We start from the raw sequence: 17,080 nt of genomic DNA on the forward strand, positions 1-17,080 counted from the left end.
TTTATCCCATTTGCAATGTTTGCTTTCCCCCTTAATACCCATTTCTATCTGGTGTTTTCATCTAAACAAGAAAAGGGAAAACACACACACACACCTATGGCATATTTACTGAGGGCCCACAGCACAGAGCTGTATAAAAATCCACTGAAGTGGAAGGGAAGGAAGAGGCATTTTAATTGACCTGCCCTGTCCATCTGTCTCTCTGTCAAGGCTCTTCTCCCCTCCCCTCCCCCAACTCCCCACATGACCATCATGTGCTGTCCTTCTGCTTTCCTTTTTCCCACAGAGCCTAGTGTCCTGATAATGCTGGTGATGCTCAGTTCAGTTCAGTTCAGTCCAGTCGCTCAGTCGTGTCCAACTCTTTGCGACCCCATGAGTCAAGGCACACCAGGCCTCCCTGTCCATCACCAACTCCCGGAGTTCACTCAGATTCATGTCCATCGAGTCAGTGATGCCATCCAGCCATCTCTTCCTCTGTCGTCCCCTTCTCCTCCTGCCCCCAATCCCTCCCAGCATCAAAGTCTTTTCCAATGAGTCAACTCTTCACACTCAGTTTTTTTTAAAGAAAGGCTTGTGTCCACGATAACTTTAACACGAACCCACATTTGGCTCAAAAGCCTTTGTGAAATCTCTATAGCATCTCCTGCAACGTTGAAGGCTATGATACAGCAACTTTCTAGAGACTGAGATAGCATGTGAAATGTTCTCTCTGTACTGCTTGTTCCCGTGCTTTTTTTTTTTTTTTTCATCAAAGTTGTACAGTCCCCAGAGAAAACTTGTCCTTTGGTTGGGAGAGTCAAAGCTGTAGAGGCTGACTCAGCCTCTGGGTCTGTTACCATGAGAATTTATGTGGGTGGCTCAGTGGAGGTCAATGGTGTTTGGATGTATCAAGATCAAGCTTCCCAAGTTATTTTGACCAGATGGAAGAGGAGCCAGTGTGGCTTTCAGCAGTTGGAAGAAAGAGCAAGAAAGGAGGGTGTGGAGGTGTGAGGCGAACATTTGTTGAATACCCCTTGTGTGATAAGCATTTGATTAGGCACTTCTTTGTCTTTTTAATCTTCACAGCAATCAAGGCAGGTAGGTATCATCCCTACTTTACATGGTGGGGAAACTTCTCAGGGTCTAAGCTGTTAAGACTGGGATGGAATTCTGCTCTTTCCACTCTAACATACTACCTGCAAAGGAGGGCCTACCCAGAGTTAACCACCCAACCTCAAAATCTTGCTCCATCATGTGAACATTTTATGCATTGCCCCACCTCTTCTTCTGCCTTGTTAATCCTGTTACCTCTCTATCCTCTCACTGTAGTTGGGAGTACTGTTACTTTTAGTTTAGTTGTCTGAGCCCACTAGACCTTTGCCCTCAGCCAGAAGTTAACCATTTATGAACACTCTTCTCTACTTGGGGGTAGAATAATTAGCTTGGACCAACTCTTTTGGGTCCCAAGGACTGAGTTCCATCAGAGATCAGCTGAGTAGCTGGCAATAGGAGCATCTTCTCAAGATGACATCATCTATTCCTTGCGCAGTCTCCACATTTTCCTGTAAAAGAAGGCCATGTGTGACGATGGCATTGCTGGGGGTAGTGTACAAGGAAACAGTCGTTTAGACACAGCCCGTTTTGAAAACTAGAATCTTATTTACGTTGGCACTTAAGAAAAATGCACTACAGGCAAATGGAGGACAAATAGTGCCCACTCCTCAGGCCTGATATGGTTCTTGATTAGCTCTGGAGAGGAGAAGAGAAAGTTGTAATGTGCTTGTAGGATTGACCATGCTGTGGGCTCCCAGGGCATCCCAGCTCAGCGAGGCTGTGCTCAGGCAGGTGCTGTCTCTAGAAGACATGGAATGAAATCAGTTCCACTCTGATGGAAGACAAGTAAACTGTTCTAATTGTATTCTAGTTCTCATGTGTGCCATGCTGCAAGGTTCTGTGGCTGCAGATAAATCTCTGGGTCTTCCTTCCCCTTTGTTCTACCCCCTTGACACCACCTGACATAAACCATGTTCAGAACTACTTCTGAGATGTAATCTCTGGACATTGTTAGAGACTTTTGTAAATGTGAGGGTTGTTTTTTTCTTTTTTTGCATAAATTAATCCATCAGCAGGAGCAGATGCACTAAACCATTACATTGTGTGTGTGCTCAGTTGTGTCCAACTCTTTGCGACGCTATGGACTGTAGCCCCCCAGACTCCTCTGTCCATGGACTATTCCTGAAAAGAATACTGGAGTGGGTTACCATTTCTGCCTCCAGGAGATCTTCCTGACCCAGGGATAGAACTCATGACTCTTGTGTCTCCTGCACTGGCAGGCAGACTTTTTTTTTTATTTTACCACTGTGCCACCTGGGAAGCCTTTGCTTTATATATATATAGTCAAAAGCAAACATTAGGACAAATTTCCAAAGAGAAACTCAAAAAGAGCAATAGCGCCTGATTTCTTCAGTGGACTCTCCCAGTCCCAGAGGAACATAGGGCAGTGGCTTTATTTAGAGGAATGGCTTTTTCCATCTTTTCTGGCAGATCATTATTCCTGATTAGCTACTAGACTAATGAATCCTAGAGTGAGTTTGGTACCTTCTAATAAGTTTTTAAAAGAGGTAAGAGCCATTTGGCCTTAGTTATAAGTTGGGGGGGGAAAGGGGTGGCTTGCAAATGCTCCACATGTTATACTTTCCCTGCCATAATTGACTTTGACTCAACCTGAAGCCCAGGAAATAGGGTACCCATCAGTGTGTGCTAAGGCGTTCTGTGTTCTATGCGCATGCTCCATGCTCTAGCGTGCTCAGAATGCATTCAGCTTCTGAAAGTCCAGACTCCGTCTGCAGGGTAGGCTCGCTCTGTGATTCCTATCATGCTCTGCGAGATTCAGTTCCAGTTCACTAGTGCTCTCTGTGTGTACATACTTATTTAAAAAGTAAACTCTACAATTACATCTCCTAGTAAGTTTTATTAAATGAATACTTGTATTTGCACACAGTCCCTGGAGAGTAGGTTTGACAATAACTGGAAGAAAGACTGGGAAAATGGCAGAATTTGGGTGAGTAAGTACGTAGATGAGGGGAACGAAGACTATGTGGGTAGGAGAGCAGTTGAGAGGCCAGTGAAGTGACTACAGGATTAGTTTAGGTTTAGTAAAGTCCCTGGGCTGCAGAATCCCATTAGACGGACTGGATTTTGTTGGTGCTGCATTCGTTTCCCAGTGTCCATTTGTTTGTCATCTTTTCTGATTTCACTCAGAATATATGAGTCCCTGTTTCTGAGTCCAGCCTAGAAACTGATGTCTGGTTTTCTGGTAGCCATTTGGTTGTTCTTAGCTCTGACCTCTGCTGGGTTTTGTTTTCTTTTTTGCCTGTGTCTCTGGTGTTTTCAAAAGCACGTGCTGTGGTTGGCTAATATTTATGGGAACTCATTGGATCAAAAATACTTCTTAGAGAAGGAAAAGTCTTCCTTAGTAACTCTTTCGGAGAAGGCAATGGCACCCCACTCCAGTACTTTTGCCTGGAAAATCCCATGGGCAGAGGAGCCTGGTAGGCTACAGTCCATGGGGTCGCCAAGAGTCGGACACGACTGAGCGACTTCACTTTCACTTTTCACTTTCATGCATTGGAGAAGGAAATGGCAACCCACTCCAGCGTTCTTGCCTGGAGAATCCCAGGGACGGGGAAGCCTGGTGGGCTGCCGTCTATGGGGTCGCACAGAGTTGGACACGACTGAAGCGACTTAGCAGCAGCAGCAGCAGCAGCAGTAACTCTTTGCAAAAGTCCCTTATATAGGAACTCTTGCTGGATTGAGCTCCCCACTCCTAGGTTGACTAGGACCTTCTCAATCATCATGCCCTGGTGGGCGTTCCATCCACTCTAAGTACATTCACTTTGGTTGCGTGTTCCTTTTGTGGCCCTTTTCAGATACTGTGTTTTGTTATATAAGGAATTCTGAAAGGAAGAAGGTCTGATCTGGGACTTTTTTTTTTTTTTGCTTCTTTTTAAAATTTTTTAAATTATGAAAATATGATAACACATTTATAGTAGACTTAGAAAAGATAGAACAAGGTTACCTATAGTTCCACTATATATTATAATTATTTTTTAGTAGATAAATTAAGATTTTTAGTTGGAGTTTCAATATCAAACGCTCAAAAGTTAATAGAATCAAGATACAGAGAAGTAGGAGAGAGTAGACGTGAAAAGCACTGTGAACCAATCCAACGTAATTAAGATTTATACAATTTCCACACAACAGTAGGGTACAAATTTTATTCAAATTCCCATAAACTATAAACTAGGAGAGACTACTGGAACATATCCAGGGACATAAAACCAAGTGCAACAGTCTGATGGCATAAAGGTAATGAAATAATACAGAGTCTGTTCTCTCATCACTGTGGAAGTATGTTAGAGATGAATATCAAAAGATATTTGAAAATAGTATCTTAACATGAGACACCAGGTCACTGCAGGTGTCTGCCCCCAACCAATGGTGATTCCTGCGCCCTGGCCAAAGTCAGGCCACAGGGAGCTCTCTTCAGTGGAACTCGTGCCAATAGTATCTCAAGGAAAAGGGATAAGTAGGAGCGATTGTTCACTCTCCAGCTTGTATGCTTTCACTAATACCTGTGCCCTTATGGCAAGTTCTCTATTGTCAGTGGGAGAAGGGAAAACAACCACAAGCCTTGTTTACAGATGGTTTCAGTTGCTATGCTGGTGTCATCATTCTCGGCAAGTGGAGATGTACTATTCCTCTCATGTCAGAGAGGAACAGAGGAATTTGTAAATTAATATTTTTTTCAATAAAATGTTTATGTTGGATAAGCAAAAATATAAAAATAAAAAATTGAAAATAACCCACATATTTTCAAGTGCAATGTGACTTTTACCAGAGATCTTTGACTAGTCATTGAAAGGTTCAATACAGTTAGAAGACTGGAAAAACATAGAGGGTGATTGCAGAGAAGAAGGCATTTAAAAGAGAAACTAATATCAAAATGAGAAATTAACATCAAAGATTCTTTCAAAATACCATGTATTTGGAAATTATTTGTCTACTTTTAAATGATGAGTGTATCTAAGGAACCATAACAAGGAAATAGCAAATATTTGTAATAGAATAAAAATGAAAAGAGAATTTACCAGAATTTGTTGCATGCTGCTGAAGCTGCTTGATACAATCAAATATGATGTGGAGTCTTGAATAAGTTATGAAAACAAATAATGGACACTAGCATAAATTTTTTTGAAATTTGAACAAAATCTATACTTTAGTTAATAATACTGTATCACATGTTAATTTCCTATTTTTTAACAACATAGTATTTCTTTATATTCTCAGAATTGGATTAGCAGTTTCAAGCTTCATTCAAAATTTTTTAAAAAGATCACTAATATAATAAATTTTCTAGACTTTTAGCAGAGATACTAGATGCCAAAATACTTAGAACTATATCAAAATTTTGAGTGAATATAAGTTAGAAATCTAGCATTCTATTCATACTAAGTCAAACAAGTAGAATCAAAATGTCATAAATTTTGTTTTTCTTTCTTTAATGTTTATATATTTGGCTGCACTGGGTCTTAGCTGCAGCATATGGGATCTAGTTCCCTGATCAGGGATCAAACCCAGGCCTTCTGCATTGGGAGTGCAGATTCTTAGCCACTGACCCACCAGGGAAGTCCCCATAAATTTTTTAGCTAGGGAAAAATTCCCAAGTTTTCTAAAATATATATATTATACATACTATATCCGTATATATACAAAAGATTTTCTATTACATTTGACAAAGGCTTGAGAGAGAACATTAAAAAAAAAAGAAGAGATGGAGAAATTGGAAAACAAACTAAATGAAGTGGGGACACTGAATGAATATGAAATAGAAAAAGTAAAACAATCTAGACAAAAATGAAAGATAATCATAGTCCAGTGGTTGTTTTTTTCTTCTTTTTAAAAATTAATTTATTTATTTTAATTGGAGGCTAATTACTTTACAGTATTGTGGTGGTTTTTGCCATACATTGACATGAATCAGCCATCGGTGTACATGTTTCCCCCATCCTGAACCCCCCTCTACCTCCCTCCCCATCCCATCCTTAGGGTTGTCCCAGTGCACTGGCTTTGAGTGCCCTGTTTCATGCATTGAACTTGGACTGGTTATCTCTTTCACATATGGTAATGTACATGTTTCAATACTATTCTCTCAAATCATCCTACCTCGCCTTCTCCCAGAGTCCAAAAGTCTGTTCTTCATATCTGTGTCTCTTTTGCTGTCTCACATATAGGGTCATCATTACCATCTTTTAAAATTCCATATATATGTGTTAGTATACTGTATTGGTGTTTTTCTTTCTGGCTCACTTCACTGTGTGTAATAGGCTCCAGTTTCATCCACCTCATTAGAACTGATTCAGGTACATTCTTTTTAATAGCTGAGTAATATTCCACTGTGTATACATACCACAGCTTTCTTATCCGTTCGTCTGCCGATGGACATCTAGATTGCTTCCATATCCTACCTATTGTAAACAGTGCTGTGATGAACATTGGAGTCTGGTTGTTTTTAAACATGGCTGCTCATTAGAAACGCATCTGGAGCTTTGGAGAAAAAAAGCAATACCTGGGTATTTGTATTCTTCAGAAAATTCCAAGAGAATTCTGATATGCATCTGGATTTTAAAAAGTGATTGCAGGTTTTTCTTTTAAGTGGTAGTATTAGTGATTATTTTCTGTTGACTAGTCATGATAAAACAGTATAAGTGAATAATAGTTACATAATACATAATAGTAAAAGATGTTTATCAGTTTTTACAATAAATAGTCAGATAAAAGAAAATTATAATTGCAAGTCATAATGGGAACATGATTAATCTAACAATATAAAATAATTGCATATGATTTGAGGGGTTAAGCATCGTGATGTGGTAAGTGGAAGTGCATGCATGGACATGTTTTCATCCACCCAGCCAGTCTGTCTTTTGGTTGGTGGATTTAATCCATTTACATTTAAGGTAATTATTAATGTGTGATCCTATTACCAATTTCTTAATTGTTTTGGGTTTATTTTCTGTAGGTCTTTTCTTTCTCTTGTGTTTCTTGCCTAGAGAAGTTCCTTTAGTGTATGTCGTAAAGCTGGTTTGGTGCTGCTGAATTCTCTTCACTTTGCTTGTCTGAAAAGCTCTTGATTTCTCCATCAAATCTGAATGAGAGTCTTGCTGGGTAGAGTATTCTTGGTTGTTAATCACTTTAAATACATTGTGCCATTCCCTTCTGGCTTGTAGAGTTTCTGTTGAGAAATCAGCTGATAGCCTTATGAGAGTTCCCTTGTATGTTATTTGTCACTTTTCCCTTGTTGCTTTTAATATTTTGTCTTTGTTTTAAATTTTTGTCAGTTTTATTACTCTGTGTCTCAGGGACTCTTCTTTGAGCTTCCTGGACTTGGTTGACTTTTTCTTTCCCATTCAAGGAAGTTTTCAGCTATTATCTCGTCAGATGTTTTCTCCGGTCCTTTCTCCCTCTCTCTGCTCTTTCTGCATGCTAAGTCGCTCAGTTGTGTCCACCTCTTTGTGCCCTTATGGACTGCAGCCTACCAGGCTCCTCTGTCCATGGGATTCTCCAGGCAAGAGTACTGGAGTGGGGTGCCCTGCCCTCCTCCAGGGGATCTTCCTGACCCAGGGACTGAACCCATGTCTCTTATGTCTCTTGCACTGGCAGGCATGTTCTTTACCACAGTACCGCTGGGGAAGCCTGGGACCCCCATAATGTGGACTTTTTTATTGGTTGATTGACTTTTGGCTGTGCTGCATGGGCTTTTCTCTGGTAGTGGCGACTAGGGGCTACTCTCTAGCTGCTGTGTGCAGGCTTCCCATTGCAGTGTCTTCTCTTGTTGCAGAGCATAGGCACAGGCTTCAGTAGTTGCAGTTCCTGGGCTCTTGAGCATGGGCTCAGTAGTTGTGGCACATGGATCTAGTTGCTCTGAGGCACACGAGATCTTGCTGACCCAGAGATTAAAGCCATGTCCCCTGCATTGGTAGGCAGACTTTTTACCACTGAGCCACCAGGGAGGCCCTACCCTGGGACTTAGAGGAGCTTGCAGATGAGTAGTGGGAGAAAAACTGATAAAATACCTAACTTTAATGCAGTGCACAAAATAAGTGCATAAGGGAATGCTAGCCAAGGACTTTGGGGATTTACAGGAAGGAGGCAGCATATCTGATCTAAGGGATCAGCAAAAATACCAAGAAGGAAGGTGTATTTGCAGTGAGTCTTGAAGGAGTGAGCCAAGTCAGTGTCTGGAAAGCATTGGCACATTTTTGGAATAGCAGTTTGGTTTAGGTGGGGACCAGTGTGAGGGTGGGAGCATCAGCTGAGGCCATGAGAAGGAGACAGAGTCAAAACCAGGCTGTTCTGTTATTGGGGTAGATGCAGAAGGTATACATCTCTAGACTTTTTCCCCAAGAACATTTATTCAGTATGGGCATGTGTGGGATTTCCATTTTGATTTCTCTTGAGCTGATTACTTGGTTCTTTTAGAGAGCTTTCCCTTTTTTTTCCCTACTGAATGTATAATTTGTTCTAGAGAAAGAAAAGACTAGAAAAGAGGCTGGGCCCCCTGCATGCTAGAGCATGAAGGGTCCTGATTGTAGGAGTGAGCCAGGATGAGGGCAGTGCTTCAGGAGGGCTTGTTTGTAGGACTGAATTGGTAGGGGAGACAGGAAGGAGGCCCCTGCTCTCCTCAAAACGGGAGGAGAAAAGACTTGATCTAATCTGTGGATGACCATAATCTGTGGGATGGAGCACTGAGGGGCAAGGTGGAAATACATAACACTGATGTTTCCAGCCTGGAAAGTTGGGAGGATGGTGATGCCATGGACAGAAAAATATAAGACATGAGTATGAGCCTGATTTGAGATTGAGGACAGTGAGTTTGCTTTGGAACATGTTGAATTTCCAGAGATAAACATTTGGGGGTCATAGACAGAAACTTTGAAATCATGCAAGTAAATATCACGAAAAAGAGAGAAGAAAGGGGCAGAAACCTGGAGAACCTTCCTTTGATGGATTGTGGAAGGGCTGGAGCAGCAGTAAGGAGTGCAGGTGAGCCAGGGAAGGCAGTGGCACAGGGTTGGGGAGCCCAGACCACCAAGGGGAGGGAGTCATTAGGGACTGGGGTGGTGTCTGGGGCCTGGTGGGCTCTCTAGGAAGTCTCTTGAATTGGATTGAGAGAGACATAATACGATAGACGTAGTGGTTTAGTGGACTTCAGTGTCCCTAATGAAGGCAATCAGTGGAGAGCAGCTACATGCAGAGGCTCTGGAGATGGTGAGGAAAGAGAGCTAGAGCAATAGCTGTTCTTGAATGTGACCTGATGGAGAAACTTAGAAGAGGAGCACTTCACTGGGAACATTTCTTTTTTAAATTTATTTTTATTTTAAAACTTTATTTTTATTGAATGAAAGAATCTTTAAATTCTATAATGCTTTACAGTTTTCAAAACTTTCCCACACATGATTTCATATAATCCCATAATAACCGCTTTTCCCCTACTCCTATATTGCTTCCCTCCCGCCACCCCCACTGGTAACTACTAGTTTGTTCTTTATATCTGTGAGCCTGCTTCTTTTGTTGTTTTATTCACTAGTTTGTTGTATTTTTTAGACTCCACATAGAAGTATTGTACAGTATTTGTCTTTCTCTGTCTGACTCATTTCACTTTGCATAATGCTTTCCAAGTTCATCCATGTTGCTGCAGATGGCAAAATGCCATTCTCTTTTATGGCTGAGTAGTATTCCACTGTATGTATATACACCACGTCTTCTTTATCCATTCATCATATGATGGACACTTAGGTTGCTTCCGTACCTTGGTAATTGTAAATAATGCTGCTATGAACGTTAGGACACATGTTTCTTTTCAAATGAATGTTTTGTAGGTTTTTTTTTTTAAATATATATACCCACTCCAGTATGCTTGCCTGGAAAATCCCATGGACGGAGGAGCCTGGTAGGCTTTAGTCCATGGGGTTGCAAGGAGTCGGACATGACTGAGCGACTTCACTTTCACTTTTCACTTTCAGGCATTGGAGAAGGAAATGGCAACCCACTCCAGTGTTCTTGCCTGGAGAATCCCAGGGATGGGGGAGCCTGGTGGGCTGCCGTCTCTGGGGTCGCACAGAGTCGGACATGATTGAAGTGACTTAGCATAGCATAGCATAGCATCCAGGAGTAGAATTGTTGGATCATATGGTGGCAGGAACATTCTTTATTAGGTAAGAGAGACTTAAGAAGCCCAGGGAAGGGATGGATGGAAAGGAGAGACTGAGGATAACTGATAGAGTGGGACCCAGCAGGATGGGAGGTGATACTCATTAGCCTGTAAAGAGGGGGAACTGGGGGAGGAAAGTGAGCCAGGCTGAGAAGGTGGGAATTCACAGGACAGAACCTGTCTTGTCAGTACCGCATGAAGTGAGGTCACCTGCTCAGAGGGAGGAAGTGTGGGGAAGCTTGTGGATGTGAAGACAGCGACAAAAGCTCCTGTGGTGGAGATGTGCAGAGGCAGCCTGAGATCAAGAGTTAAGCAGCAGAAACTGGGCAGAAACGGGGCAAGGTCACAGCTCTGTGTGTCAGGGGTAGCATCCTTAGAGTTGCTGATTCTGGGCCCCAGGCTGGGCAGGAAGGCCAGGGAAACCAGGTGGAGGTGAGACAGGCCTGGAAGTCAGGAACAAAACAAAATAAGGTTTATGGATGGGATGAGAGAGTAGAAAGGAGGAACTAGAGAGGACTGCTATGGGATCACTTCTTATCTTGTATGCTTGTAAAATATGTAATATCTCTCCTTTATGCTCCCAGCCTTATACCCCTTATAATTTGTAACTAGCCTCTCACTGCTATTCTAGATGGTATATTCTACAGTGCAGAAAAAATAAACTGGAAACTGATCCTAGAACGTACTGGCTGCTAAAATTGATTCCAGGCATTGTGTTAAGCATTTTACATACATTATCTTATTTACTGTTCACAAAAATTCTCTGAGTTTAAAGAATAAGCTACAATATTCCTTGTGAAAGATAGTCACAGAGAGATTAGATAATTTGTTCAGGGTCACATGGCAAGTGAATGGTGAAATCAAGTTTTGGACCCAGGCAGGTTGACTTGAGCACTTAACCACTTTCCCAAATGGCCTTTGTGCCAAGACTTGCTGTAGGTGTCCTGGTATGACCATATCACGTTTTATCAATTGCTCAAATTGTCTTGTAGTGGCAACTACTAGCTTTTGTTTTTGTCCCTATAGTTTGCAAATAATGTTCACACACATAATTTTCTTTGATCTTCACAACCCTCCTGTGAAGTTTGCAGCCACGAACAGGGTGGAGATCTTCAACTTGCCCATCTCTACAGAGTCAGTCCTGGAGGTCTTTGAAGTTTTGTCATTACAGAGTTGTGACTTTTTCTTCTTCCTCTTAAATACACTAGCCTCCTTTTCTTAAAGAAGTTCTCTCTTCAGACCTTCTGCTTCTTTTCAGGCCATAGGACCCTGTATGTGGGGGTCCGGATGCCACTGGGCCGGCAGAGCCATCGGCACCACCGAACGCACGGTCAGAAGCACCGGAGACGAACGCGGGGCAAGGGAGCCAGCCAGGGGGAGGAAGGCCCAGAAGCCCTGGCCCACGGTAACACCTCAGGAGGGCAGGCGGGTGGGCGTCCACAGCTGGGAGTCCCCCTGAGACTGAGGGCATGTGGATGGGCATCCAGCAGGTAGTGGTTTTCATTCTCTAGGCTTTCCAGCTTGCTTCAAAGAAGAAGAAATGCCTCTGAGAATCAAAAGTATCTGCCTGAAAACTTCACTGTTCAGCCCCCCCAAATCAGTACCATAGAAGGTGAAATCATTTGCTGGAGAATTAGCTATTCCTTTTGATCAAATTAATCAGATTTCTAGTTTCTTATGGGTTTTCTTCAAGTGGTCTTACTTAATTTTTTTCTTTTCATGAAACTGCTTCCGAAGAATGAAAGTGGAAGTTGCTGAGTCGTGTCCGACTCTTTGCAACCCCATGGACTATACAGTCCATGGAACTGTCCAGACCAGAATACTGGAGTGGGTAGCCTTTCCCTTCTGCAGGGGATCTTCCTAACCCAGAGATCGAACCCAGGTCTCCTGCATTGCAGGCGGATTCTTTACCAGCTGAGCCACCAGGGAAGCCCAAGAAAACTGGAGTGGGTAGCCTATCCCTTCTCCAGTGGATCTTCTCAACTCAGAGATTGAACGAAGGTCTCCTGTATTGCAGGCGGATTCTTTACCAACTAGCTGTCAGGGAAATTCCAAAGAATAGTTTTGTTTTTTTTTAATCCTGGGAGTAAACAAATCTTTTTGATCTGAATTCAGGATTGTCTTTATATGTTTCACAAGCTGGAAGCCCCCCAGGTGCACTGTGTGTGGCAGGATGCTATTTCTGTCCCAAGTGGAGGTTGGGAGCAGACCTTTCTCTGTGGCTGCTTTTCCAGACACACCATCTCAGCGTGTTCAGTTCATTCTTGGCACCGAGGAGGATGAAGAACATGTGCCTCATGACCTCTTCACGGAGCTGGATGAGATCTGTCTGAAAGAGGGAGAAGACGCTGAGTGGAAGGAGACAGCCAGGTGAGGCCCTGAATAGCCTGGGCCAAGGTTTGCTGGGGCAGGCAAATGTGTACCTTTCTATGAGTGACAGGTCTGCCTGCCTTTTATTTCTTCACGGGAGACGTGATCACTGACATGGGCACTGACGTTCTAGGCTCTTGCATGGGAAGTCTTGATGTTGGCCTCTTTGTCATGTTGGGGGTAACTAACACCTGTTCCAGTTGACCTTGAGCTGGGGATTGGTGACAGAAACGTGGAACAGGGGATCCTCTCTCACTTGTTCCTGGGCTCTTAATATTGTATGTCTGACTTGGAAGATGCCTGAGGGGGCCATCTTGGCCTAGACCTAGCCCAGCAGACATAGCCTTTTTCTATGGGTGAGCCATAGCATCATTTTTTAAAAAAAATTCTTTAATTTATTTGGCTTTGCCAGGTCTTAGTTGCACCATGGGAGCTTTTAGTTGCAGCACATAGGAACTAGTTCCCCAAACAGGGATCAAACCCAGGTCACCTTCATTAGGAGCATGAAGTCTTAGCCTCTGGACCATCAGGGAAATCCCAATCATTTGAGGTTTAATACACTGGAGATTCCGTAAATTTTGAGACATCCTATGAGACAATCCAACTTCGTAGAGACCTCTGGGATAATATCCAGCCTGACGGTAGGCTTCCCTTGATTAGAGAGTGAGTACTCTTGTCTAAGGCTCAAACCCAAGAATAACTCTCAGATGAACCAAGCCCATGTCTAGGGTGCCTCTAGTAACTGACAAGTGAGCCTTCTGGGTGATACAAAGCCAGCATGCCTGAGCCTCAGGGAAGAAAATGAGGTGGATAACCAGCAAAGCATGGCTCAAGGTCTCATTGAAACAGCTCTTCCTGGATACCTGCTGCATCCATAGATGTGTTCAATGAGTAGAGAGGATTAAACAAACCAATTAACCTCATACCAAGCAAGAAGGCAATTAGCCTTAATATCCTGTCTTTGCAAACTTCTGAAGGTCACACAGACTTCTTAACAAAGAAAAATATGATCATTTTATTAATGTGATTTTCAGTGTATCCAAATGATATAGATTAGATTTGTTTTTTTAGTTGCACAAGTAATGCATGCTCACTATACAAAATGAGAAAATAAGGATAAGCAGAAAGAAAATAAAAATTAATACCTCAGGGATAATGAATATAACATTTGGTGTCTTATATATGTGTGTGTTGTATTTTAAGATTTTCCTTTAATAAAAATGGAATCAAGCTATACTCGATTTTGCAGTGGTTTGTAACCTACTTATTTCACTTGCCATTGCATGCTGAACGTATAGATTAGATTACAGGGTTCAGTGTGATTATTCAGGTACCTTTCTTTGTGACCTACCTTAAAAACCCTCTCCTGAAAATTCTTTATTTTCTGTTTTTGGCATCTCTCTGTCTTGCTTTCAGGTGGCTGAAGTTTGAAGAAGATGTTGAGGATGGGGGAGAACGATGGAGCAAGCCTTATGTGGCAACCCTTTCACTGCACAGCCTCTTTGAGTTAAGAAGCTGTCTTATTAATGGGACGGTCCTTCTGGATATGCGTGCAAATAGCATAGAAGAAATCTCAGGTAAGGTTAGGGGAGAGAAAGCAGAGGATCGTTTGTGGTGTGGTGTGGAGGGAAGAAAGAAGAAAGTGGCTGTTTGTGCTTGGGCAAGTCACTTACCTTCCTGACCTCAGCACCTTCAGCTCTGGGATGGATTTCTTCCCTGCCTATTCCACAGGCTTGTTCTGGGATGCAAATGACATGGAGTGTGGTTTTCCATTTGCCTGTTTGTTTAGCAAACATTATTTTCTGTCTATGCTTGATTATGTACTAGGTACAGGATATGATACAGTTTCTACCCTCAAGGAGCTCACTTTCTAGTGGGGAAAATGTGTGTGTGTGTTATTCTCTCAGTCGTGTCCAACTCTGCAACCCCATGGACTGTAGCCCGCCAGGCTCCTGTGTACATGGAATTCTCCAGGCAAGAATACTGGAGTGGGTTCCCATTTCCCTTCTCCAGAGGATCTTCCCAACCCAGGGACTGAACCCACGTTTCCTGCTTCGCAGGCAGATTCTTTACCATCTGAGTCATCAGGGAAGCCCCAGGGAGGAAAACAGCCATAGGACAATTAAAATAAGTGCAACAACCAGGCTCTGGTTTGGTAATCAGTATGACCAGGAGCTCTGCAGAGAAAAGTGGGTTCAAGTGAAAGAAAGATTTTTTTCAATATGGCAACTAGGAAAAACATGTATGAAATTGAGCCAAAGGACTCCCCACTTCTTCAGCATGATGTGAAGGGGAGATATCTGATGGAGTTTCCTAGTACAGGAAGTGTAAGTTATTGTGTTTGGGGAATGGAGTTTGAGAAACACCTGGGTGCATGTAAGGCTTTTCCTTGGCTTGGCTCTGTTTGGTTGGACAGATTTTTAAGTTTCTTCCAGCTTTTCTTCATTACAAGTATCCAAGTAATTCTGCCTGTCTGGGATCACATGGGGACCTGGGGAGAGGTCTTATTGATGGGATCTTGTGTTAGCACCTTAGTTACATCTGTGAAGACTCTCTTTACGAATGAGATCATACTCATGGGTTCTGGGGAGTTAGTATATAGTACACAGCATCTTTTGAAGGGGCGCCATTCAACCCACAACAAAAGAAGAGGAGAGTTGATCTGATCAGTGTCGATGCTGCAGAGAGGTTGATGAAGTAAGAACTGGAAGCATCCACCAGATTTAGCAACTGGAAGGTTGTTGATGATTTTATCAAAAGCAGTTTCATTGAGGCAGCCATATTGCAGCAGGTGAGAAATTTTTCTTTTGAGAGGAAAGAGGGGGCTAGTGCATGTGTGAGAAAGGGAAGGCAACAGATAAAGGGAGACCTGGGAGGGATGTTCTTCTTCTGTTTTTTCTTCCCCAAGATGAAGTATCCTGAAGCATGTTTATATTGTGAGACAAGGAACCAATCAATCTAAAAGTTAAAGAGAGAGAAGCTTGGATCTTTGGCTTGAGTATTTGAAATAGATTTTCTTTTATTTATTGCTTCTAACACTTGGATAGTCATGGATGGAGCTGGAGTTGAGAACAGGTTGAAGTTTGGGAGAGGTGGTGGCAGGGGGCTGGATATGTAGGTAAGTAAAATGGCTATGGTTTTTCACATTAGGGACCTGAGGTATTCATGTTAGTGATAAGGGTAGGTAAATGGTCTCACTTGTAGTGAATCAGCACTTTATGTATCTTATTAATTTTTCACAATCTTCTAAGGATCATACTTGCTTCATGTTACAGATGAGGAAACTGAGGTACAGAGAGGTTTATCAAACAAAGTGGTAGAAGTGGGTGGGAGAGGTGTGGACATTTAGCTCTAGAACCCATGCTGTTAACTTCTGTGCCAGCTGCCTTGCAGTAGCAGGTGTTGGGATCTTTTCCCCCTCAGTTCTGCTGGACTTGGCAGGTCAAGATTGATGCTTGGTATTAATTGTCTGCAGGGCTTAATCAAGAACAAATTAATTATTTTTATGGATTCTACCTTCAAACAGTCATGTAGCCTTCTACAGTTATAGTTTCTCTTGACAATCACAGCAATGTTAAAATCTCAGAGGAAGAGAACCTAGGGGAACTTTGGCAAATGATAGAACAGAATGGCATCATGTGGACATTTGAGTCAGACAGTCTGGGATTTGAATCCCATCTCTGCAACTCACTAGATGTGAGATCATGGGGATTTTGTAATTTGGGGGCCTCAATTTCCTGATCTGTAAAAATTGTTATAATACTACCTACTTTTCAGAGGTTTTATAAGGATCAGATTAGATCATTATGTAATAAGTTCAGAATGTAGTTCCTGGCACATGTTAAGTGCTCAATAGTTTCCATTTATAAAAGTAATGATTTGTTACATGAATAATGTGTAATGTGTCACAGCTGCTATCAGCAGTTAGCTCTTTCAGGCACTGATACAGAGACTGTAACCTCAGTGATCCTGGTAGAGCTGCTTCCCCCTACTCTGTGTCCCTCACCTCACCTGACCTTGCCTTCTTTGGAATCATTGACCATCAGTTTGAGTGTTCATGTTAGCACCTGCCTTCCAGACCTGATCCTGGACCAGCAGGAGCTATTCAGTGACCTGAATGACAGCATGAGGGTTAAAGTCCGGGAAGCCCTTCTCAAAAAGCATCATCATCAGAATGAAAAGAAGAGAAACAACCTCATCCCCATTGTTCGCTCCTTTGCTGAGGCTGGCAAGAAGCAGTCTGATCCACATTCAATGGATAAACATGGTAAGATTATTAGGAGTAACTGCTTTTTCTTTAGATTAATAAGACATTTAGGCACTAGTTGGAGATGCTGAGTTACTAGAGGGTAGCAACAGCATTTCTCTAATATGCTTTCATGCTCACTTAGACACAGTCCTTTTTGAGGATTGGCAAGATGGGTGGCTGGGACTGGCGACCATCATCTCTTGTGGCAC

At 42.4% G+C, this 17,080-nt stretch overlaps 1 protein-coding gene across 1 annotated transcript in view; it reads left to right on the forward strand.

Annotated features, from left to right (window-relative positions):
• The window catches only part of SLC4A8 (solute carrier family 4 member 8), a 76,315-nt gene that overhangs the window by 14,890 nt on the left and 44,345 nt on the right, over nucleotides 1–17,080 (forward strand). Inside the window, exons 3-6 of the mRNA XM_040234169.1 lie at nucleotides 11,511–11,657; nucleotides 12,487–12,622; nucleotides 14,039–14,199; nucleotides 16,701–16,889. Of these exons, the coding sequence (XP_040090103.1) occupies nucleotides 11,511–11,657; nucleotides 12,487–12,622; nucleotides 14,039–14,199; nucleotides 16,701–16,889 (633 nt within the window). The remainder of the gene's footprint in view (nucleotides 1–11,510; nucleotides 11,658–12,486; nucleotides 12,623–14,038; nucleotides 14,200–16,700; nucleotides 16,890–17,080) is intronic.

This window comes from Oryx dammah, unplaced genomic scaffold (assembly GCF_014754425.2).
Source record: "Oryx dammah isolate SB20612 unplaced genomic scaffold, SCBI_Odam_1.1 HiC_scaffold_29, whole genome shotgun sequence".
Classification (NCBI taxonomy): Eukaryota; Metazoa; Chordata; class Mammalia; order Artiodactyla; family Bovidae; genus Oryx; species Oryx dammah.